Raw genomic sequence first — 24,349 nt, 5'->3', positions numbered from 1 at the left:
TTTATTTCGACCAAAGCAGAGGTGATTGTGGTAGGACAAACCAACTCTTTCATGAGTTTTATTTAGCTTATGTCGAGTTTGAATGAAGAGTGTTTTGTATGAGTTAAAAGAGCAATTTAGCTTGTGAAAGATATATTATATTTAGTAAGGAAAATAGGTGACAAAATATCTCCTTTCATGACATTTTGTTAACTTATTCGACTAGGTAGCGAAGTTGCCACTTAAACATCTCCCACCTAAAACTGAGTGCAATATCAGACTATCACCTCTTGCAGTTGGGAGTATTAGGAGACAGGAAGGGTTGGGGCTAGCTGCAACACAATACATAGCCGTCTCTGACATAATGTCAAACTGTTTTGTGATAGCGTTTTAAACTAAAATTCTGGCCATATCTTACAAAATGCTCCTTTAATTGTTGTACAGTCCACTTAACTTAATATGTGTTGAATACCTTAACAGGTGCACCACCCCATCCAAGTAGGAAACACTGAAACAAGATCAAGTTATTGAAATCCTTATCTTAGTATTGATATGGCTGACTTGTGAAGAGAGTTAACCCTTGTGTGTTTGGGTCGTAGGTGGAGCAGGACTCATCACTCGGATTAAAACACTTTGGTTAACTAACTCCTGAGTAGGAGTAGTAGGGTGCTGCATACAGGGAACAACAGTGTGGCGATGGTGGGGCTGTGCTTGTATGTTTGCCCTTTCAGTGTCTCCTGGTTGGTCTGGTCGGAGGTGGGAGGGCTCTGGGCTGCAGGCACGGTGCTGGGTGGGAGGGTGGTGCGGCTGGCACACATGTCATAGAGGTTTCCAGAAAACTGCGTCTTCCTGGACTCTTGTCTTAGAGACTCCCAGACGGCCGCTGCTTCTCCGGGACAGCCAGCCAGGGCTGAGTTGGCACAAACGTGAAACGCATTCCACGACCTTCAAGGAACGAAGACAAGAGAGTCAATGTAGAAATGTAATGGCTGCAATGAACCGTTCACCAGGACGTGAGGAGAAAGTGGACTACAATGAAGAGATCACATACAGTTAACCTAACACCTGTGCAGATGTTCAACAATAATGAACATAGTAAGGTTTAACCCTTCATGCTGCTGCAGCGCTGTACAGGTGTACTGCAGGACCCTGTGACATCACAGCTGGGTGTGGCTACAGGTACAACAGAGCACATGTCTGACCACATGCAACAGAAACAGACTTGAGAGGGAGCAGTGAAACAATGTGTTCAAGACAGGTGTTAGATTTCTCTCTAAAGGTGTAATACTTGTTGAGTTTTAAGTAAGTACGTTTTAACAATACTGGTCTGTGCGTCCCATTCGTGAATCGAGGGTTGATGGACTGAGGGTGTAGTAGGCTGTACAGATTGTAAAGCCCACTGAGCCAATGTGATTTTTAATGTTGGGCTGTATAAATAAAATTGACTACTTGAACAGTATGGTTCAAAAATAATTACACGACTCTATATAGACACGTGTTTCAATTTGAATACGTTTGTAAATTATACAATGCTTCATTAATTATAAATGATGTAATACGTAACAAAAATGTTATTTTTTTCATCATGCATTTCCAAAAATACGAAAGTCTCACCAGGACAGCTCTTAATGTAACTATTACAAAGAGACATTTTTGGATTGCATTAAAGAAATGTGTGGTTGTATCATCCTCTTAGTCTGTCTGGAAATAAATAAAGACTGCCCTGCCTTGCATGTTTTAGATGTTTCTGCCCTGACACACCTGATTCAAATGAATGGGTCATAATGAGGCTTCAGCAGCGCTTGATGACGAGCTGATCATTTGAATCAATGTGTGCTGGGTCAGGGAAACATCTAAAACATGCAGTGCAGGAGGCCCCCAGGAACAGGATGGAAAAACCCTGGAGTAGTTGTTCAGACATGGTTATTTGTGTCCCTCCTCAGGAAACCATGAATGTCAGTGCAAAGTTTCATGGAGTTTCATGGAGAGCCCATTCCTAACCCATTTCTAAAGCCTCCAGCAGAGCTGATAATACTATTCATTAGAGCAGATATGACTTTAACAAATTGAGACAAGCTGTATCAGGACATGCAAATTGTTACTGGATGGTTACCACGGTAATGGGCGAACACACACACACACACACACCTGCAGATTGCATCGATGTCCTGCGTGTTCTGGTCTTTTTGTGTTTCCACCAAACTGTCCCCAAGTGTGAGTAAACACTGAGCGAAACTCTTGTAGATGGACCCACATGAAACAGGAATAGCAGCTCCGAAACACACCGGGACCAAGCCTAGTAGAGAGGAGGAGACAAAAACAACATTTAATAGAACAATACACACTGCACCGGACTGCATCAAAACTATATAAATCAATGCGTAGTTGAGGACATTGGAGATGAGAGAGAGAAATAATATCACCAGATTCTTTGGCTTAAGGATTTCATCTTGTCGAGTGAAACATAATGTTTATATGTTTGTAGAGACATGATCCGTCTGGTGCTTAGATGGATCAAACAAATATAAAAATATGTTGTATTCCATTCATCTGGAGGGATTATACTTCCTCGAAGCCAAATTCAGCATAGGACCACAAAGCATGTATGAGCCGTTTGAGCGCATTGATCAGCTCATACGTAACACATCCCTCTGAGACTGGTTTAATTTTTCACTGAAAAGGTTTTACTGGAATATTTGAACATTTCTCTTGAATAGAGGACTTCTGATCAAGTACATTCGTACACTATCCTGACCTGACATCATGAGGGCGAGGAGGCAGATCTCTTCCTGTGCATTGGACCCACACAGTTACTTTGTTTGAAGACATGTCTGAACAAATCAAGCTGTCGGCAGCCTTGCTTTAGCTGTCCCAGGGTCAAAAGTACACCACATAGCCATAGTATGTGGACAACTGAACCCTGTGTGACTATAGGCCACAACAGTTGTCTGTTGTTTCTTTTCCACAAGTTTTTGGATCCTTGCTGCAAGATGATAGATCCAATTCATCCTGCAGTTGTCGGATGAGGTTGAGGTTGGGGCAAGTTGCTCCACAACAAACTCAGAAAACCATTTCTTCAATAGTCTCAAGCTTTCTGCCAAACAATTGCCAGAAGTCATACAATGTATTGGGAGCTATCAGTAGAGTGTGCATTTCTATTATCTGACTTCTACCTTCAGTCTCTGTCTTTGTTTGAGCGCTTTACAACCCTTGTCATATTCTCCCATTCACACACACATTCATGCTCCAAAACATGAATGTGCAAAACATGAAAGAACTTAAATGGCGACATTGGCATTCACATACTTTTATACATTCACATAGCTTATAAACCTTCGCAATAAATGGCATTACTCATTACTATCATCTTTCCATCTTTATATTTAAAGGAAGTTATTTGACCTTCTCTTTAACTTTCAGAAGCGACGTTTCTAATCATTTTAAAGGTTTAGTGAGATATTGCTCCCATTTATTCCTCAGAGACAAAAGCCCAGCTGTGATTCAGCCCCCTCACTGCCCTGGCTGTCCTACATGAGGAGTTTATTATTAACGTACGAATAGGCATCGTTAAAGACTGTTTTGTGTTTATTGCTGTTGTAATTTTATTTCTGACGTTCTAGCATGATTTTGCCGCCTTCAACACATTTTGTATTCCTCTTTAAAACATTTCATGAGAGCTACAAGTGTTTATTTCCTGTGCAGAAACAATCTGACTTGAAAAAACGAACTTGAAATACCCTCAAAAAGGATGGATAGAGGAATTCGCACCCAATTAGATGATGTTGTACACCAAATGCACGCGCACACACACACACACACACACACACACACACACAAAGGGAGAGAGAGACAATCAGAACATGAGGGGACAGTGAGCTTTTCATTAAGGTAAGTGCATTTGTTAAACCTTCCTCTCGTCGATTTCAGACAAGCTGAATGGAAGAGCCGTCATCAGCCATTTAATATCTTTTTATCTGACAAACCTGCTGAAAGTCAACTGAGTTTCTGCCCAGTTTACGACGTCTATGTGCAGAAACAGACACGCCAGATAAACTAGAGCCAGTCAGAGAGCACAAAACAGGACAGGCACTTACTTACAAACTTTTTCCAAATGACTTAAACCCACAAAAGTCAACACACACAACAGTTAGAAAGAAACATCCTTACTGAGGCAGAGAGCGATGGGCAGCAGCATCTTCACCGTGCCTGGTTGGGACCTCATCGTTCGCCCCACCTCTGAACCAGAGGCTCAGCTGTGATGTGAAGCTCCCACTGACTGTAAATCCAAATGGTATGAAGTTGTTGCCTTAAAATGTGATGTGTGTCGACATCCGTTGGGAATACATCAGATTGCAAAAGTAAAGCAATGCACAGAGGCACAACCCGGCTGGATTAACAGTGGAAGGGGGCGATGAATCACAGAGTAAGAGGATGCTGTGTGTGTGTGCATGTATGTGTGTGTGTGTGTGCGTGCACCAGGGAGGAGCACAGGGCGAGAGCTTGGAGGCAGCAGACCAATGACAGCATCACAACACAGCACACTGGATTAGAGCATTCTCATTTCCGGTCTTTAGTATTTAGAGCATTTATTTGAAATACAAATAAATGATATATCTCCTGATAGTGATCAGCACGCTCAGGAACATTATCTGCTTTGTTCATACACATCTACCTGATGCGAAGACATGGTGCAAAGGGCTCTGTCACAAATAATAGTAGAAGTGAACATGATCAGAAGTGTCAGGAGGAAAACATTGTTTGTTTTTTTCATGTGGACAGATGGATGACGTCCCAGAGAGGATAAGAGAATCCAGCTCACCTGGGAGTCCAGTGTTGATGCAGAGGGCTCTCTGAGAATAGCAGCAGCCCATGTGAGAATCATTTTCAACTATGTGGGTCACAAGGGGTTACTGGAGAATGCTGTGGTGCGTTAAACTGCAACAAATTACACCCTGTTTTTAGACTACCATAACGCAAACACCTTAGTCCCAACTTTCCTCACTTGAATCCCCCTTCCGCTTCCTCTCAGCCTCCAGATCCCTCTGCTGCGCCCCCCCAGATGGCTCACACACTGTGCATTAGTATAAGTCCTGGTTCACATCTGCATACTGTCACAGGAGAAATGGTAACCCATTGTTAATCTGCAGCTTAAAACAACCATTAACCGCAGAATAATCTGTGTCTGAAGCTGCTGCCATGAATCAATACATCCTGGGAGCTACTTTGGCAGCGGCTCCAACTGTGAGTCTTCCTGAAAACATCTGTGGCAGCTCAGGGGGTGCAGGTTGGTTTCACAGTCTCACCTTACAGATGTGCTCAGGATCGATCAGGCTGGATGTTGTTAAATGTTAGCCCTGACTTACAATTAAGACAGATCTCACACTTGTACAGGACTAGTGATAGTTTAGGGTAAGGAGAAGGTCCTCTCTGAATGAGTCCTCAAAGGTTTTCCCAGATTAATGTGGAAGAACGTGACCTGATCTCAACCCTGACTGTGAGCCAGTCCTCATCATCCAGCATCAGTGGCCGACGTGATGCTCTTGTGGCTGAATGGGAGCAAATCTCTGCAGCCAGGATACAAAATATTGAGAAAAGTTTTCACAGGAGAGCGGAGGCTGTTAATGCAGCAAATTAGAGTGTTAGATTTGAGATGTTCATTCATTACATCTGGTATCTTTTTTTCAGATTACTGTCGTAGACGAGTAAAGAAACCAGAAAATGTTCACATCTAAGAAGCTGGAAACAGCTAATTTTTACTTTTGTTTCTTAAGAAATTACTAAAACTCGATAATCGATTATCAAGAATAGTTGGTAATGAACCAATTGTTGCAGCTTGATCCCGGATGTATCACTGTAAATCAAGTTCATGAACACACGCTGTATATCACAGTCAGTCAAATGTATCTGCATACTGTATCGAAAAGCCATCTGTGGAGTATGAAAACATCTTCTTGCAGCATAATCATCTCTTGCTCCTCCAGACACATGCTTTGTTTGCTACAGTTTAGTGACAATAACCCACTTACTTACTTACTTACTTACTTACTTTCAATATGTTACTTTGAAAAGTATAAACGTGTTTTTTTTATATGAAAGTTAATTTAACAAAATAAGGCAAAGTTGTTAGACTGCTAAAGTTTGCCAAAACACAAGCAGCTTTTCAATAACTCTGCCTAAAGAAAATACTATTACCACAACTGGCAAGGTTTTTTTATTTAAATTGGCTAATATCGAAATTCTCAGCCCTAAAGTGAGCTGTGACTTTCGTTCACAACTAAAACAAACAAAAAGCTAAAAATAACAAATACGATGACAGACTCGGCATCTGCAGCAGACAAATACCACAGCAGAAAATGAATCACCTCGTGTCATGCATTGTATTTTTTAAAAAGATCATACAAACACTCACTAAAAGCTTATGGCATGTGAAGTATGTCACATATTCTTAGAGATACTTGAACCTTTTCTTTCAGCATACCATGAGTAATAATGAGATTTTATACACTGGCAAACTTTCTTTCCAGGCAGAGTTAGTACGGTTTTGCTGTATACTCTGATGTCAAACGCTGGTTTCTTAGGGTCACGTCTTACTCACATTGTTTCACGTCACCCACACATTACATAATAATTACACTCCTAGAATGAAACAGTGGATGCTATCGTCTGGCCTAAATGTAAAGACAGCTGTTGTAAATGGCAGCAGCCATAGAAAAAAGCAGACAGAGTTGTGTAAGTTTGATCGACAGCTCTGGATTAAAGCATTATGCAACACTGTTGGGAGTAAAAAAAAATAAATCCAGATGAGATTAGGATCTGGATCCTCGCTCTCTCCAATGCTCTCTGTCTATCCATTCATCCGTCTCTCCCTCTTTCTCTGTTTCATGTAACAACATTATCACAGTAGGTGTTCAAAATTACACTCTTTAAAATGCTGGCTGGCGCGATTGCATTACAGCTTTACGTTAATTGGAAGATGTTTGACATTTAGGTGCTTTGATAGGAGAGACGATCAAGCAAATGACCATCCAAGCTGTCAACAAACAGTCGGATAGATAAAGCAAATTAGGCCGTATAGACAGGAGGTAAACCTCCGCTCTTCAATCTTTTATTCCACCGCCATCTAGAGGGAGGAGATAAGGCTGCAACATCAGCACTGTCAAAAACATTTTGATACTGAGATCAACCTGTGAAAAAGTCTAAAAAGTCCATAAATCAATAATTTATCATACACTGTATATGTACGCGATGATTAGTCAAGGCGCAACAAAAGAATTAGAAAAAAGTATTTAATTAACGTGATTAATGAAGCAAAAATAGCAAATCACTTGCTGGAAATGGTTTCTCAGATTTGCTGTCATTTACTGATGACAAAAATAAGTATTAAAGACACTATTTCATCTTTTAATGGCCACTTTTCATTAGTTTTAGACAATTTAAGGCCTAGACTAAAACTATTCATTAATAAACCACACAGTAATAACAGCATGAATCAATCACTCAAAAAGAAAACCACTGAAATCTGAACAGGAACATTAGTGCCTCATGAGCTCTGTGAGAGTATTTCCAAGAATGACTCAGAAGAGAGTTAAAATGATTTAAAATGATGATGAACGCTTCACAATATTCATCTTAATAAGGCAACAGTTTGTTCAGGACGCCAACACTGACACAGTAACTGTTGAGTCAGGCTTTAGGCACCAGCTCGTGCAACAGGTGTATAAAACAGGGCAGCAGTGTTCAGATTACATGTTTAAGTTCATGTTTCACTCTCATCACAAATCTTATGATTGAGGATTTAATATGATACAAGTTTTATACCTTTTCCACAACTTTAAAAAAAAAATAGCCCTACTTGACAACAGAGCTTCAGCTACTGGTTTTAATCTCTTCTTGTCCAAACAAGTGCTCCTGACAGATGATGGATGCGGCCCAGGTGGTTGAGGTACTTGAAGCTGAAAAACTTTTTTTTTTCAAAACACCCAACAAACTATCTCTACTTTGTGACACTGGACGAAAACAGGACACATTTCATGACTTGATAAATTATTCAGAGTGAAGCAGCATTATTTCAAAATGAAATTTACTTTGAAATGAGAGCAGAGCAGAGCTGTCGCATCAAGTTCAAGAATGAGAAATGTGTGTAACATCCTGCAGCACAAAACACTCATGAACAGGACAGAAAGACGCAGCCACTAAACGTCTGCGTGAAGAAACAAAATCACACTGAAACAAGTATCTGACATGTTCAAGTTACATATCGTATCGTGACAAAATGTTTTTCTCGTATTTCTCTTAAGATTTCCTTATAAAAGAACGAACAAATGTAGCTTAATGCACGTCTTCGAGAAACATTCTTTAATAAGATTACATCTTTTGAGCGCCCCTTCGAGTTTTGATGAGTTCCTTTAAGTCCATTTTCTTTGCACAAATGTCCTCAGTGAAAAAAAATTAAAGGAAAACAACTGAAGGTTTCTTGAACGGCGACTCAGATTAAGTCGTGGTAGTTTTATTCCATCGATCTACCAACACTTTAAGAGTGGCAAGAATAGTGTTTTGTTCACAAAAAAATCCTAGGAATATTTCATCTTAGCTCTGCAAATCTATCGTGAGGTGTTTCTGGACAACCATCTAATTTAAATTCATAGGCAACGAAATAAAAACACTGTAAGAGAAATCTGTAATAGAAAAACTCTATGTAACTAGGCAGTTATGAGCATCTTCCTCATCTGTCCTCCCATCAGTCTTTATCAATGTGTGAGCCCCTCTACTTGGTAAGTCTGTGCAAACTATGAGCCATGGCTGAATGGATAAAATGTGTGTTATTGACCTTGGTTGGGCTGCAGGCCAATGGTGGGTTTCTAAGTACTGTCATTACCAATGAGATTATTAATATAAGCTACATAAACTAGCCAGCCAACTTCTCTTACATCAGGCCTACGAAAAATCAGTTCTACTTGTTGAAAATAAATTGTCATCGCTCACAGCTTCATACAAAATAGGGCTGGATCAGCTGTCTTCAAGCACCTCCGTTAGTCTGAGTCTCTGACACGGGTCATCTCCAGTGATGTTCACCCATCAGATTTTCTTCCGGACGCTGAAAGCCACAGAGTTCCCGTACAGCAGCCGATCCCGCTCCCGCACCTCCTCCTGCAGCTTGGCCTCGGCCACCCGGAGCTGGCGGATGGTCGCCTTCATCTCCTTCATCTTCACCTCCATCAGTGCGATGATGTCCCGCTGCTCGTTCAGTTTCCGCAGCAGCTCGGCGGACGTGGTGCCGGTGGTCAGAGAGTACGAGTGGTCCAGCGGGCTGCTGGTCACACTGACGTACTGCAGGGCCGGCTGGTGTACCGTGGACCCGGTTTCGACCGATGAGTCGTCGCCGATCAGCTCTTCGGGGTTGCTGATCGGCGCGGTGTAACAAGTCCCCTCTGACTGGGCGGGCAGCCGCGCCGTGCCCAGGTACTCCCCGTTCTGGCCTATCTGAACCACGGTGATGGTGTCGTCGCTCGCCTCGCCTCCAGCAGTGCCCTCGGCTCCCTCCGCCGTGCTGCCCAGTACGCTGGCTAGGACGATCCCGGAGGTGGCTGCAGCAGCTGTTGCAGGAACCGCCGCGGACACCTTCCTGCCTCTGCCCCGCCGACTCCTGCGCTCATTCACCCCTCGCAGGGGGAAGAGGGACGGTACTCTGATGGTGTAGGTCTTCCTCCCTCCCGCGAAATGCACGCTGCAGACTCGGTGTCCTGTGGTGGGCTGGAAGGTGCTGAAGCAGCCGCTGACCCCGGCCCGGGAGATGTTCCTCAGCCACAGCTCCCTCAGCGTGGTGTCTTTGGGAAATGTGTAGAAGCGCAGGTCCCGGTCCCGGTGCGAGTTGTTGTAGCAGCCAGGGACACAGCAGGTGAACCCGGGCATGTTTGCTTCAACGCCGAGGCTAAGGGCACGGTCTTCGGGTGAAGTTTAGGTTATTTTATTGTTGTTTCTTTTTTCTATGCGTTGTTAAAAAGCTCAGTGGCCTGCAAGCGGAACTACACGTCCCACAACGCTAACAACTTCCTGTTTATTTTCCACCAAAAGTGAGCCGCTATTCTTCATACGACGACTGAATCCGCCCGAAAATATCCGGACTCGAAGCACGCAGAGCTTGAAATTATGCTGAACTCGAGGCTGATATTTTATTTTCGCCGGTAAATGTCTTCATTTGTTCTTCGCAGTGTTATCAAGCCAACCGTCATCCATTGAGAACTAAAAGTCCCACAATCCTTTGCGCTTCCTGTCCATGTCCGTTAGTAAACGAGCGCCCCTGCTGGTCAGTATGTGGTAATGCAGGGCAGAGCTCAGCTGACAGATGCAGACTACTGGATTGTTTCCATACAAATATTTGTGTTTACTTGCAATACAGGCGCACAGACACAATGTCAGCAGGTAGAAGAACAATACATTAATAAATATATTTTAAAAGTTTTGAAATTACCATCTATCTATAATTATCTCTTTGCATTAATGCAGATTATTTTCCATGTATAATAAAACTGGTTTATTTAAGGCTCTGCCCATCCACACAGGTGTTAGCTCTAGAAATCCTGGGAATAGCTCTTATGTAAACAAACTCTATGAACTAATACATCCTGGGAAAAGGTGAAATTAGGTAACAATTCTGAAGGTGGACCATAGGTGTTTTAGGGCTTTATATTAAGAATTTCCTAATAAAGCTGATTAATATCCTCATCTTCAAGCTGAACACATCTAAACCCAACCACAAGTGTTCAATATTCACCCACCAATGCAATGCAATTAGTGGTTTGATAGTATATTGGTCAATTCTTAAACAATACACACTAGCTACAGCTCATTGTACAGCCAAGCCTGTATAGCTGCATGTGGTAGTAACCTTTATCCACCACCTGATGGCCTTATAGATCCCTCCTGTGTGACTGAGTGTGTGCTGGCACCCACAGGGGAGCATCAGCCTCAAATCTCCCCATGAAGGATGTGCTGGTTTGTTTGTCAGATTTCATAGACGTGTGTGGTTGAAGATTTCTACACTGCACATCTGTCGTCTTAACTACAACTACTCCACCTGCCAGACACATCTGGCATTAATCTACAGATCCTCATGTCAAACAGTTATCTGCATGTCAGCACATCTGTAGCTTGAAGTGTATATCTGACATACAGACATTTCCATAACTGAAATTTGTTGACATCTAAGAAAACAGAGTACAAAGAATTCAATTGAGCTTCAAAACCATACATGAGCAAATAATAAATCCTAAACAATCAACTTAAGTAAAAAAAATAAAATAAAAAACTGAACCACTAAAGATGCAAAACATAAAAGATGGTTCATGGACCTGAGCACTGTAAACTCAGGTATGGCTCCAATATCCTTTGTGGGGAAAAATGTTTTCATGGTGCCTTAACTGAACAGAGTTAATCAGTGTTAACATAATCTGGAACAAGAGGAATTTGATTTTTTGTTTTAGTCACACTACTGTTACTCAATCCCCTGGTCTCAGAGTGTCCTGTACTGTAAACTGCACAAAGGTCTGTTGGTATCAATCATTTTCCAGTTTTTGTGACAACAATTTAGGCACTGGAAATACAGTCTCAGTTTCTGGAAAATGTAGTTGTCTAAAGAAAATCTTAATTACTATTTTATCTGAGAGTAGTTTGCTATTGTCGCTTCATTTTTCTGTCCACCCTCATCTCGTACATATACTCATCTTGCAGGGCGCTTGGTGTAGATTCCTCCAAAGAATCAGTTAAAATGATCACAGATGAGCCATAATATAAATACAGAAGAGTTCAGTAAAATGTTCAGTGTAGAGAAAAATAAGAATAAGGTTCACTTGTGTAAAAAAAAAAAAAGAAAAATGGAAAAAGTTAAAGAACTAGACATATATTAATCCATATCTGCATATTTTAGATAACTTTTTCCTGCAGGTTGACATCTCTGTTCATAAATAGCAGTGGTGTTGCCCTACATTTTCCTCTGTCATCAGGTGACAGTAATGGAGAGAAAGTTCAGAATAAGTTTGGACTGTAGGCCGAAAAAGGAAAGACACTGTCATACTTTCGGCTCGTCTTTGAGTGTAACACTAAAAAGAAATGTGGGAGCATTCTTAGGGTTTGTTGAAACAAGTCTGTGCTGTGAGCGGAGTGGTTTGGCACAGAGTTTCATGCACTGCGGTACCATTTCTCATGGTGCTGATGGTCCTTATTGGAGTCCTGATCTCTTACACTGGGACTCAGTGAATTTTAAATCTCTTTGGAGAATTCATCATCTCCCAGCATGGTCTGGTAAAAGGTACAATATGGAAAAATATACTGTATTAACTTCGCATCAAGGTTGTGAGTGGCCCCAGAGAAAGCTTCAATCTGTCTTACAGTTCCCTTAGACAAGACGCACTTTTCAAACTCAATTACCTGAGACCCACAAAACAATATAGAAACTTTAATTTGCTCCATCTCATGGCAAAAAAGTCACCTGAGCAACACTGGTGACAATGTAGGCGTCACACAATCACATAATAAAACCAAACCTCATTAAAATTGTGTTTTAATAAATAAAATGCCTTTGACAAAGGACAAAAAATGTTTACACGGAGTAATTTGCAGGAGTTACAACGTTACAAGCTACGCACTGAATCATGGGAAAACACGATGCTCGACCAAAGAACGCACTTGCTCCAGGGGCACAAATTAATCCAAATTAGTTTTTAATGACCCACCTTTTTGTCTGCAAAATAACATGTTTCACAGGAAGGATTCTAGTCGAGTTTTGGTGCTCACACGCGTGTTGAAAAAGCCTTTTTTTTAGTCTAGCTAGCTAAAAGTATCGATGTACCCCATAGTCTATCCGCCGCTGGTGACACATCTCCAGCCTCAGTTAGCATCTCCGTCTCTCCCCACAGTCCTGTCGTTGCTACTGAAGTAACCATTAGCAACTGGGCAGCGCCCGGCAGAGCACCTTCAACCGCTGTCGATGTTGTCCTCGCAAACTCAGCAGGTAGTTAATGGTACATTTTATTATGGGTTATTTTTTATACCAAGGTTAAAGACCGTTTGATCAATTAACTTTGGATATTAACTCTGTAAAGTACCGACGTATATTGGGAGCTTTTTTAGTTCGCTTTGCGACTGTCTGGCCGGCTAGCTAACGTGCTAGCTACATTATCAATAACCAAGTCTAGCTAGCTTTAGTGTGTGGTGTGAACCTTAGCTATCCGGAGCACACCCGCCTATAATAGTCAAAGTGGTGGCCACCTCCGCTAGTGTTTGGTGTCATAAAAAGTATGGCTAATGCCTCACTACTATTAACCTCGACAGCGACAATATTGAGATGCATGGCTTTGTTATCTGACCAGCCGGGAGCAACACAGCACAGCACGGCTACTTTTCAGAGAGAGTGGGGCTTCATCTGCTCTTCGCATGGTTAATGTATGTTTGGTCACAGTGTATATTTGAGCACCGAGGTGATGTAGTGTGAAAAAGAGAGAGCTTATCTTTCGAGGGTTACCTAGGTTATGCAGGTGCACAGGCACATAGTTGCTGGACAGTCGTGACTACTGGGAGGTCAGTGAGGCACAGTGTCAGCTCCAGCCAGCTCTACTCATATCCTCTCATAAATATATGTATATAAATTATATGATAATGTGACATTTTTATGTTTTATTTTTGCACATCCTCATCAGAGCCCAGCCAATAAAGAGCTGCTCAAACCACACTCCTTCTCAAAAGTAAATAATACTATGTGCAGGTGCTACAATTACATATATGACTGAAATAAACAGTTAACAGTCCATAAAAGTTTGGTTAGGAAGTCATAAAAGGTGAGTGGAGAGTTTGGGAGAGCCCCAGGTGAGCAAGTGGCACAGAGTCAAGGATGAATGTCTTTTGATGTTATTAGATAAATCCAGCTGTTCTGTGTAAAAAGTTCTTGTACATAAATGCCATTAAATAAGTCTTTTAATAAGTCCACACCATGAACATAAGTTGCACTTGCTTCAGAGGTAGAGATGACGTTGACTTTTGCTGGGTGTGGAACATCTGAGGAATGGCATGTTAACTATGTAGCAGGACACAATGCGAATAGCTGTCACAGACCGATGATAAGGAAAACCAGTCTAGGCCTCCGTTGGACTTGTTTGTCCTGTCTGTTGGTGCGGTCATTAGAGCTCACAGATCAGATTTTGATATAGATAACATGGTTTAATGTCTGCTCTTTCGTCCTGCATCACAGTAAAGGGTTCATCTGAACTTATTTAACAGTTTTGCTGATATATGATGAGTGCTTTTATGTACATGGTCATTATTTGCCATCTTAAGTTGAAACGGCCTAAAAATCCATTAAGAAATGTTCCTTAGTCTGTTCTTTTATTTTTACAGGTACCGTAAGCTCTCCACACAGAAAAGCCCTTGACAGACTTGTGAATCATAGGCTGTTGGGATGTTTGTGAGGCTGGCCATGGTTAACACGTAAGGTCCCAGTGAGTGGCACTGACATGTTGCCAGGAGTTGGTGTGTTTGGCACGGGGAGCACAGCCCGAGTGCTGGTCCCGTTGTTGAAAGCTGAAGGCTTCGAGGTTCATGCACTCTGGGGGCGAAGTGAAGAGGAAGCGTGCTGCTTGGCAAAAGAGCTTGGCATCCCATTTCACACCAGCCGATCTGATGATGTCCTGCTGCACCAAGATGTTGACCTTGTTTGCATCTATATTCCACCCTCAATGACGAGGCAGATTGCTGTCAAAGCACTGGGTAAGCTGAGCCTACATACAGTACATGCAGTCACTCCGTTACAAGCTAAAAACATACAGCCTTGCTGTGAAAAAGGAGAGTATTGGTGGATATTTAAAACATTTAAAAACTGGTTATTTATTTTTTTTATAATTCTTTACATTTCAGAATTTTTTGGGTTTATGTGAGAGATGACACTCAAATAAGATCAGTTTTCCTCCTAAACAGCAGGTTCAGGTCTTGCAATCCAGTTTTTCACTTGCACTGTATTTACAGCTGAGTTATACAAATTTGCTAGCTGGGCGTGGCAGGTCAGCTCTGGGACAGATTTGAATTTTTTGTGACTGTAATGACAGTAGCCCTTCTACTCTTGTAACGTATTTCACAAGGTTTATTTATGCTTGAGATGTGATTAATGATAATCATAGCCATGACCACAAGGAACACAGTCATTTGATGGAAAGAAGCCCAAAACTAAACTAAAGACAAAACCTACAAAATCCCCACATCTCACATCACTTATTAACGCCCTGAAGCAAACACAATCGACACACTGTCGTATCAGAGTAGATCTATAACGTTAACTTACTGTATCTGATGGAATTCCTGAGTGTTGACCTCAGCTTCCTGTTTTAGTTGTAACTTCCTGAGTGTGTCCCCGCCAAAGGACTTAATCCCTGGCACTGCTTTCCAAGGGGGACTGAAGGCCACCAATCTCCATCTATAAAAACCATGCACATCCTCTGCGTTATCACATGTGGCTGCAGGAGAATGTTGACTTTTTGTTTATTCATACCAAACTCCAGCAGCTGGGCAGTAATGCCATCTAAGGCAATCAAGTCCACAGTGGGTCTGAGCGCTGAGACACCAAGTCCACACTGAGTCTTCAAATCATATTTTATATACACTCAGTTGGCATTTTAATAGGTACAACTAGCTAAAACAAATGCAGTCTAATATAGCAATTATAAATCTTGTTTTAGTGGGCATTGAATCAACTTTATGGTCATTTTGGACGCTGCAAGTTGGTTTGTGATGCTGTTGAATTGTTTAGGGTTATTCTGAGAACTGTTTCTAAAAATGTTGTCTGCCCTGATTGATTAAAATGTAGGTAGCAACTTGCTGAGAGTTGCAGCGATTATATTGGTTTCAGTGTATACCATGGTATGAAAATTGATTTTGAAAATTGATTGAAATTTCAAACCACATTTGCTTATCTATGGTATCACATTCTACCATGTTAGTGTTATTTATTTATTTTTAAAATTCAAGGTAACATCAAGTTTCTTGTGAACACGATGCTCACAACCGTCACCATCAACAAAAGATCAATTCAAAGAAGAAAGTCAACTGTTATCCTTTTAATTGCTGTTGCAATACAAGATAACCAAAAATCACAACAGGGTTTAATGTAAGAGGTAGAGATTTGCAAGATTTTATCTTTGAAATTTAGATTTTTTATTATTTTTCATTGAGTTTACTCTATTTAATTCAGTTTTATCTACATAAAAATAACCCCTGCTTTTCTCTCTGCAGGTATAGGTAAGAATGTTGTGTGTGAGAAAGCTGCAACTGCTGTGGATTCATTCAAGATGGTGACTGCCGCCAGATACTACCCCCAGCTGCTCAGCATTATGGGTAATACCCTGCGCTTCCTGCCAGCTTTTGTTGCAATGCGCCAGCTGCTGGTGGAGGGGTATGTTGGTGAGATGCAGGTGTGTGATGTCCGAGTTTATGGCCCCAGTCTCCTGGATCAGTCGTACGGCTGGACATGTGAGGAGCTGATGGGCGGAGGCGGTCTGCACACCGTCGGCTCCACCATTATTGACCTTTTGAGTTACCTAACCAGTGCACGGGCCCAACGTGTTCACGGCTTATTGCGGACCTTTGTGCAACAAAATGGTTTGATCCGAGGCATCCGCCGCGTCACCAGCGATGATTTTTGTTTCTTCCAGATGTTGATGGGTGGAGCTGGGTCGAGCTCCGGTGGTGTGTGTTGCACTGTGACCCTGAATTTCAACATGCCAGGGTCATTCGTGCACGAGGTCATGGTAGTTGGATCCACTGGGAGACTGGTTGCCAGGGGAACAGAACTGTATGGGCAACGCAATGGGAGCACAGGTGAGGAGCTGTTGCTAGGTGACAGTGGATGGGTGGGGCCAGAGGTGAAAGACATGCCCTTGCCTCACCTGCAGGGGCTGAGCTCCATGGTAAAGGCACTGAGACAGTCTTTTCAGGCTCACGAGGAGCGCAGGTCATGGGCGCGAGGACCGGTTGCCATAGCATCTACGTTTGAAGATGGTTTGTACGTACAGACGGTGGTCGAGGCGGTGAAACGGTCCAGCTGTAGTGGGGAATGGGAGTGTGTTGAGATCATGAGTCAGGAGCCAGATCCGAATCACAACCTGTGTGAGGCTCTGCAAAGAAATAAGAACTGAATCTATTTATACACCCAGTGCAACTACTACATGTGTCTGACAGAACTGGGCTCTGAATGTTTGTCCTTTAATTTCGCTGCTGAGGCAGTTTACTTTACCCATGACTACTTTTTGCATTTTTTTTACATTCTGTCTCAATTTGAGCAGAATATTTTGGTTTCGAAAACATGACTATGTTGTGGATGTTTGTACCCTCAAAGTTGTAATTAGTTTTTACGCTAAACATGTTAACCACAGCTCCATTATTCCGATTCTCAACAGAAGATATTGTAGTTGCGTGGTGTATTTTAGCATGTCAAATATGCCTTTGCCCTGTTGACATGTTTATTCCCTGTACCATGCTAAAATGTTTACAAAGTCCTAATTCTCACTGAAGCCTGAAGTCATGACTGCAAGTTTCCTGCTAAATAAGGTTGATCGAGGTCACCTGTCAGTAAGGCACCACACCTATGTCAAATATTGGAAAAGAGATAAATTACTGGGAGTCTAAAAAACAGCCTTTCAGTGGATGTGTGACCATTGTCTTTATCCTCATTTTAAGCAGTTTCTCTGGATACATTTCTGTGTATTAAGGAACATGTATGTAGGTTATTGTGTTTTATTGATAGTTGGAGATAGATCAAATAAGCTTATACCTTATCCTTGCTATAGGAAAAGAGCACAGCTTTTCCTGAGGTTTGCCAGATCATTTTGAATAATTAATCTTTTAGCAGTTAAGTCATCAGACCATCAGTGTTTAAAGTGTTTGCCATGAACCAGTTTTGGGTCAGGACCTGTTATAGAGAACCACAAAGTTTTTGTACTTTATTAGTAAGTTAATAGTTGGGTCCTTCACAATTTTCTCCAACCCCTAAATTTTGTGATTATGCTCAGATTATAAACCAGCTGTACAGTCCAATAGGAGAAAACATTTTAATCTCTATTGCACATAACATTTCAATGTTGATGTATTTTGGTGGTAATTTATTCCAGCAGTAGCACCTTATTCTGAAAGGAAGTGTTTACCTCAGACATGAATGTGAATATAAAAGCATGAGGATGATTTGACTAACAAAACACTTTCACTGTTCACAGTGTGGTGACTGGCAGGATTCAAATGACGGTTCAGTGGAGGTCAATCTCTGTTGTGTTAAAATAAGACTAATGGAGCTGTGCAGAGTTTAGTTTTATTTTATTTTTTAATTTTTGTATAATGATAAGCAGACATTTGAAAAGTGGAGGCGGTGTTGTGTCATGGCATGCTATGACAAACATAAAATACCAGGGATTGAGTAAAATAAGCTATGTAGAATTAAGACTAATTTGTAGCATCGCCCCACAAAATGCTCAAACATCAAAGTGATACATCTTATCTTAAGTCTTTTTTGACTATTACTCGCACCATGCAGGCTAGACAAGTGTAAGAAGTTTTTAGTTTCCTTCTTCCTTCATCCATATTCTCACTGTGTTCAATCATCATGTGTTTGAAATATATTTCATCCAAAAAAGTACGCTACTTTAAGAACCTTTGATGTGGGTGATAGCACTGCACAGCCGCAGGCTTTTTATGAATATATTTGGAAAACGCTGGCATAGGACATGAAACATGCCTCAGAGAGGTGTTTATAGTGATGTTTGTTATTGGTTTCCACTGTTAAAACTTGCCACCAATAAATAATTTTAACCATAGACACTGACTGTGAAGGAGGAAACTACTTATTTCTAACAGCCACCTGTCAAGTTTACACAGGGTGATGCTCAAAGGATTAACTTTAGGTGGAGTATCGCATTAAATCTTATATTGGCACAAACAGGCTTGTCCTACAATTATTACAGATTGGTGTCTGATAAAAGTCGATACAAAGCCTGAGGGTATTTGACAACTAAATGAGTTTAAAATGTGTGTGAAGAGTTTGTTTACATGTGCTAACCATTGAAGTAATTTTATTTGTTTTTACAAGATTTTTTTTCATGCAACCTATGCATTTAAAATTATTACAGATTTTCAAATCCAGAGAGTGAAACCTTACTAATTTTTATCATTAAGTACAATCACTGGATTTGACTTGTGTGAGAGTATAAATGTGTACCTCTCTAACTCAGACCAAGAGAAGGAAGTGTAAACAGGTTATGGTTGTAGTCACTCACTGCATCTCAGTACTGCTGCATATCCTAAATAATATTCACCTGCACCGCTCTTAATGCTGAGACAGGAGGTGTTGACAGAAGCAGTGTGCTGGTTTGATTTGATCGGTCTGTTCATGACACACGCAGGATTGTATTGGGAAAAAATAAAATTGTGTTTGTATATCACAGTTTCCAGCAGACAAGGATACATACACCTTACACGCTTACCTCACGCTATCCCAGCAGTGCTTTACAAAAACAATTCATCAAGTTTACATTAAGTTTCTTCATAAAACACATCATACTTGCTTGCAGAATATTAAAATACATTCCAACTGAGTTTTCACCATCTTGTTAAGAGGTGTTTTGGGGTTTTTGCACTGATAACTGCTAAAATGCCACATAATTAATATGCAGTGTGGTGCTTGTGCCAGCCAGCTCGCTGCAAAAATGAATTTAACATTTGTGTGTATGAGGAAGACTTTTTGTATTTATTTATGTCTTGTGGAGAAAGTTTCCCATCGTTTATTCTGTTCAGTGTTTGTGTTTTCAGCCTGTGAATTTCTGTTTAAAGCTGTAATATTTAAATTGTTTAGATTTAGTGTTGTTTTAATTGATAATATGGCTTTTTGAGCACAATGTGTTGCATTTAAGTTGGGAACTGATCTGTTTATCTGCCTGACAGACATTTCCTTTAATAAAAACAATTGTATTCATCCAGTGTCCGTTGTCACACTTCAGTTTGATTCTGTTAAAAAAAAAAAAAAAAAACTACCTGTATTTGCCAGTTTTGTCTTTAGATAATAGAAAGACAGACTGAGATATTACAGTAATACTGTTCATACAATTTTAACATTTTTAATATAATCCATTATTTCATATTTCTACTTTAGCTCTGATGAAGCAGCATACAATCTGGAACTTAACTAGCAGTGTTATAACACGCACCCAAAAGTCATACTAGAGTAAAAGTAAAGATATCGTGATAAAATATTACTTTGGTTAACATGAAAGTCACCCATTGCCAGTAGTACTTGAGTAAAAGTATGATATAAGTATCTGATAGTAAATGTACTAAGTATCAAAGTCATTTTCTGTCAATAAATATTTGTTTGCACACAAAAGTACAAGTAATAGTAAGTTATACATGTATTTACATGTATATATGGTTATACTAATTAGCAGACACAATAATCAGTATATTTCTGATTATTGGAATTTGTGTTTTTTTAAGAAATCTGATTGCGAATAAAAATCAATGAATCAAAAGCATACTTCTGATGCAACATGTAATCTGCAAATGTAGTGGATTACAAAGTACAATATTTGCCTCCAAAATGTAGTGGAGTGGAAGTATTAAGTAGCAGAAAATAGAAATACTCGAGGAAATAGTATTTAAAGCTGGAGTATGGAGCCTTTGTCTCCCCCTTGTGGCAGCTAAGTTGCTCTACCATAAGCTCTACATAGTTGCTGTATTAACGTATTATTATTATTATTATTATTATTATTATTATTATTATTATTATTATGATTGTATTTTTTATTTTTATTTTTTTATTCAAGATTCGTGAATTATGATACGGTTAACCCGCCCCGGATATGACGTTGCGTTCGGCAGCGGAAAGGCATTGTGGGTGAAGTGTAATAAACTGCTAACAACAACAACAGCTAACGCTAATGTTTCTAGTTAACTATCATCATGTCGTGTGTTGACGACCCGGAGTCAACAACGATGCTCAGCAGGAGACGGAGCGTCGCCTGGGACTTCTTTGAGACCATCGACTCTGAGAAGGTCCGGTGTCTGCTCTGCAGGGACTACATGGTCAAACAAGAGCGGGGCAGCACCACCAACATGCTGAGACATCTACGAGCCAAACACCCCGCCGAGGTGAAGAAAATGAAGGGTCGTGTGGCTGAAACTGCCTTCAGCAACGGTCATGAAGACATGGAGACGGACAGTGAACACTTCTGCTCCGGTATGGTTAGTTCAAGACCACCCCAGACATATCAGCTTGTATTTTGGATTATAATATTGAGATATGACATAAATGTTGTCTTTTCCTGGTTTTAAAAGCAGCATCACAGTAAAGTGGTGTCATTTTCTGAACTTAACACACTCTTCTACTTGTTCTGCTACTTGTACTGTACCCACTCATTGTGTTAATATTTGTGTAAGCATCATCAAGCATCATACAATACCGAGGTGTTTGGTTAAAAAAAAAAAAAATAGTGATATTTGATTTTGTTGCCTGTCCTGTTATTTATGAAGTGCTTTTTTGAAGATTTCAAAATATTGAGATATAATTTAGTTATGGCAGTACAGTCTGAAAATACCCCAATATTATTTTAAGGACACATCGCCCATCTCTAATTATGAGACATTACATTACTTTCATAATTATTGCTTTAAAATCAGTTTGTGGTAAATTAAACTAGTCTATCAAAGGTACTATATTAAATGTCAGTACACAGAGGGGAGTAGTCAAACATTCAGCTTTGTAACTGTCGTCTTTTTCCTCTCATTTCTAATGAAGAATTTAGTAATATAGCAGGTTATTATTATAGTGCTGAATGAAATAATTGTTTTTTAGATACATTTTAATAATGGATCAAGGTATTTACCTCGCATATTTATTTATTTTAACCAATTTCTAGACATTTAATACACTGAAAAATGAATTATATGCTTAAAAATATCACAATATCACAAATCAGTAATGAATTGATGGTTGTAGCTGTCATTATGACTTTGTTTTTTCTCATATTTAGTAGAAGTGGCCCTGGAGGACGGAGACTCTGACTCCCCTACCACGGGGAATGATGCTGACTCTGCTATTAATGGCATCCTGGAAGCTGCACAGAAAGGTCCAGCAGAACAAATAACACGTGAAGAGGCGGCTGATGACCGCCCCGTAGGACGTAGACGGAGCTTGATTTGGAGACACTACAAGCAGTTGGACAGTCTGGCAGTTGCTCTTTGCTGCATTTGCATGAAGAAGCTACAGTGCTTTGAAGGTAGCAGCACCAGCAACCTGCGTCGGCACATATCGAAGAAACACCCAAAGGTCTTCTCTCAGCTAGTGGCCGATGAGAAGAACTCAGCATCGCGGTCATACACTAAAGGTGGCACAGCGCCGCCAACAGAGAGCTCATTTTCAGGTAATGTCGTATAAATCACTGCTGTGTGTGTATGTGATCTTTTAACTAATTTCTGACATTTTATACCCTGAACAATTATTCAATTATCAAAAAGCATAACAACACAGTCAATAATGTCTTTTTAGTTGTCATTACAGCTCTGTTATCCTCATATTTTAGTGGAAGTGGCACTGGAGGACGAAGACTCCCTTACCCCAGTGAATCACGCTGACTTAAACTCTGCTCTTAATGGCATCCTGGAAGCTGCACAAGGACATCCAACAGAACGAATAACACATGAAGAGGCAACTGATGGCCGCCCTGTTAGACATAAACGCACTTTGATCTGGAGACACTACGAGCACTTGGACAGTTTGTCCGCAGCTCGTTGCCGCATATGCATGAAGAAGTTAAAATACTTTAAAGGAGGCAGCACCAGACAACTGCATCAGCACATGTCAAAGAGACACCCGGAGCTGCTTTCTCAGCTAGTGGCCGATGGGATGAACCCACCACAGTCATGCTCATCACAGGGCTCAAACACTAGCGGTGACACATCGACACCACCAGAGACTGTTGGGGCGATAGAGAAGAGAACATTTTCAGGTAAATGTAAAAAATTTTAATGTAAATTTCCTTTATACTCCAACTCAAACAAAAGTAACTGAACATTAATGTAAATACATGGCTTCATTTAGTGGTTCCTACCGGCTGTATACAAGATTATAGTGAGAATAAACTTGAGGCCTTCTCCACCTTTTGTCTTACAGGTGCGGCGAAAGTTTCACAAGCGTCTGAAGGAGAAAAGCGTCTGTTCAGGAGGGAGCAGGAGCTGATAGAGTCTATGAGGAGAGCGCAGAGGGAGGAGGCGCGGGCTCTGGAGCATCAGAGGGAGCTGCTGGAGAAGCTGCGTGCAGTGAATGCCAGGGAGGCAGCTGCAGAGAGGGAGCAAATCGAGTCATTGAGGAAAGCACAACAGGAGGAAGCCAAAGACTTGAACAGACAGAAAGATGAGCTGCAAAAGGAGAAGGCAGAGCTGCAGAAGAAATGGGAAGAGCTTCAGCAGGAAAGAGAAGAACTACTTTCGTTTACCAGCGAGTAGCAAGTTGATTCTGTTACTACTGTACATGACAACAGGAGTGCGGTGTTATCACCGATTATAGGTTTCCTGTAAATGCTATGACACAAATTCTAACACATGATGATGTAAAAATGTAAATTCTCCTTTTAGTAAAATTTATTTTGCAAAAAATCTATGGACAGCTGATTTGTTTTTCTTTATGGCTGTTTGTTCTCCTTTGTTTTTGTTAACATTTTCCATTTATTGTGTAATGTTCCAACATCATTCTGGCATCGAATTAGTCTAAATGTGACCTCACCCAGAGACAAAAATTATTATTATTGCCAGGGGTTGGACTTATCAATATCCGAGGCTACCTTGTAGTTACACCATGTGAAAATATTTGTTTACTCTGGTTACTGTGAGGGCCTGAAATTATCTGCCAAATCAGTTTTGCTTTTTTTCTACCACAATACATCATGTCACTAACAAGTGGTGTTATCCTGTTTATTAAATTGAATTTACCTTGAGATTTAAATAGAGTGCCCATGTAGAGACTTGAAAAATCTTTTTAAGAGCAGCATCAGATGTGCTGGTAAGATGACATGAATGCTGAATTAGTCAAAGCTGGCCAAGTTGTTTTTTTTTAGGTTTTTGAACTCGGAACAAAAAGCCATCTTGAGACCATCATATTTTCATTATTAGACCTTTTTTTTTAAACAGCACATTTAGGAAATATGTAATGTCGGAAGGGATCAAATAAAAGCGAAAACCAATATAGATTTTACAGTTTTATTTTTGGTCAAAATGCTTTTATACTCCACTGAAGCCTTATGGGATTATCCAATTTAAAGGAACATTGTAGGAAATTACATTAAAAAGATTATATTTTGAA

General features: G+C 40.6%; 4 protein-coding genes across 5 annotated transcripts; 2 read left to right on the top strand and 2 right to left on the bottom strand.

The window, feature by feature from the left end:
• Nucleotides 1-213: 213 nt before the first annotated feature.
• nrn1lb (neuritin 1-like b) lies at nucleotides 214-4,201 on the bottom strand (the record flags this gene model as incomplete). Its single annotated transcript, XM_084377303.1, has 3 exons — nucleotides 214-924; nucleotides 2,128-2,275; nucleotides 4,147-4,201. The coding sequence occupies 3 exons, from the start codon at nucleotides 4,199-4,201 to the stop codon at nucleotides 621-623; spliced, it is 507 nt and encodes a 168-aa protein (XP_084233429.1). The 3' UTR covers nucleotides 214-620.
• Nucleotides 4,202-7,559: 3,358 nt separating this feature from the next.
• thap11 (THAP domain containing 11) lies at nucleotides 7,560-10,344 on the bottom strand. The gene has a single exon (XM_084344079.1). It carries the CDS (start codon nucleotides 9,886-9,888, stop codon nucleotides 9,055-9,057), a length of 834 nt encoding a protein of 277 aa, XP_084200205.1. The 5' UTR covers nucleotides 9,889-10,344; the 3' UTR covers nucleotides 7,560-9,054.
• A 2,533-nt stretch (nucleotides 10,345-12,877) lies between these two features.
• gfod2 (glucose-fructose oxidoreductase domain containing 2) lies at nucleotides 12,878-19,972 on the top strand. Its single transcript, XM_084362361.1, has 3 exons — nucleotides 12,878-12,985; nucleotides 14,365-14,733; nucleotides 16,249-19,972. The coding sequence occupies exons 2-3, from the start codon at nucleotides 14,481-14,483 to the stop codon at nucleotides 17,148-17,150; spliced, it is 1,155 nt and encodes a 384-aa protein (XP_084218487.1). The 5' UTR covers nucleotides 12,878-12,985; nucleotides 14,365-14,480; the 3' UTR covers nucleotides 17,151-19,972.
• Nucleotides 19,973-20,870: 898 nt separating this feature from the next.
• Nucleotides 20,871-23,650, top strand: LOC311255496 (uncharacterized protein). 2 transcript variants are annotated; one of them, XM_084350025.1, is made up of 4 exons: nucleotides 20,871-21,232; nucleotides 22,029-22,415; nucleotides 22,575-23,000; nucleotides 23,165-23,650. In XM_084350025.1, the coding sequence occupies exons 1-4, from the start codon at nucleotides 20,956-20,958 to the stop codon at nucleotides 23,494-23,496; spliced, it is 1,422 nt and encodes a 473-aa protein (XP_084206151.1). In that variant the 5' UTR covers nucleotides 20,871-20,955; the 3' UTR covers nucleotides 23,497-23,650. The 2 variants fall into 2 exon arrangements, with proteins under 2 accessions (XP_084206151.1, XP_084206150.1); XM_084350024.1 differs by having other exon boundaries at nucleotides 22,026-22,415.
• The last annotated feature ends 699 nt before the right edge of the window (nucleotides 23,651-24,349 follow it).

Source organism: Pagrus pagrus (assembly GCF_965226575.1).
Source record: "Pagrus pagrus genome assembly, chromosome: 1".
In the NCBI taxonomy this organism is placed as follows: domain Eukaryota; kingdom Metazoa; phylum Chordata; class Actinopteri; order Spariformes; family Sparidae; genus Pagrus; species Pagrus pagrus.
This window is presented reverse-complemented; position numbering and strand designations above follow the sequence as displayed.

Bases quoted from the DNA above. Each gene is read 5' to 3' on its own strand.
- LOC311255496 (XM_084350024.1), top strand. From the start codon at position 20,956: ATGTCGTGTGTTGACGACCCGGAGTCAACAACGATGCTCAGCAGGAGA. The intron at 21,233-22,025 runs GTATGGTTAGTT...TCTCATATTTAG, and splicing joins CAGTGAACACTTCTGCTCCG to TAGAAGTGGCCCTGGAGGAC. The intron at 23,001-23,164 runs GTAAATGTAAAA...TTTGTCTTACAG, and splicing joins AGAGAAGAGAACATTTTCAG to GTGCGGCGAAAGTTTCACAA.
- gfod2 (XM_084362361.1), top strand. From the start codon at position 14,481: ATGTTGCCAGGAGTTGGTGTGTTTGGCACGGGGAGCACAGCCCGAGTG. The intron at 14,734-16,248 runs GTAAGCTGAGCC...TTCTCTCTGCAG, and splicing joins GATTGCTGTCAAAGCACTGG to GTATAGGTAAGAATGTTGTG.
- thap11 (XM_084344079.1), bottom strand. From the start codon at position 9,888: ATGCCCGGGTTCACCTGCTGTGTCCCTGGCTGCTACAACAACTCGCAC.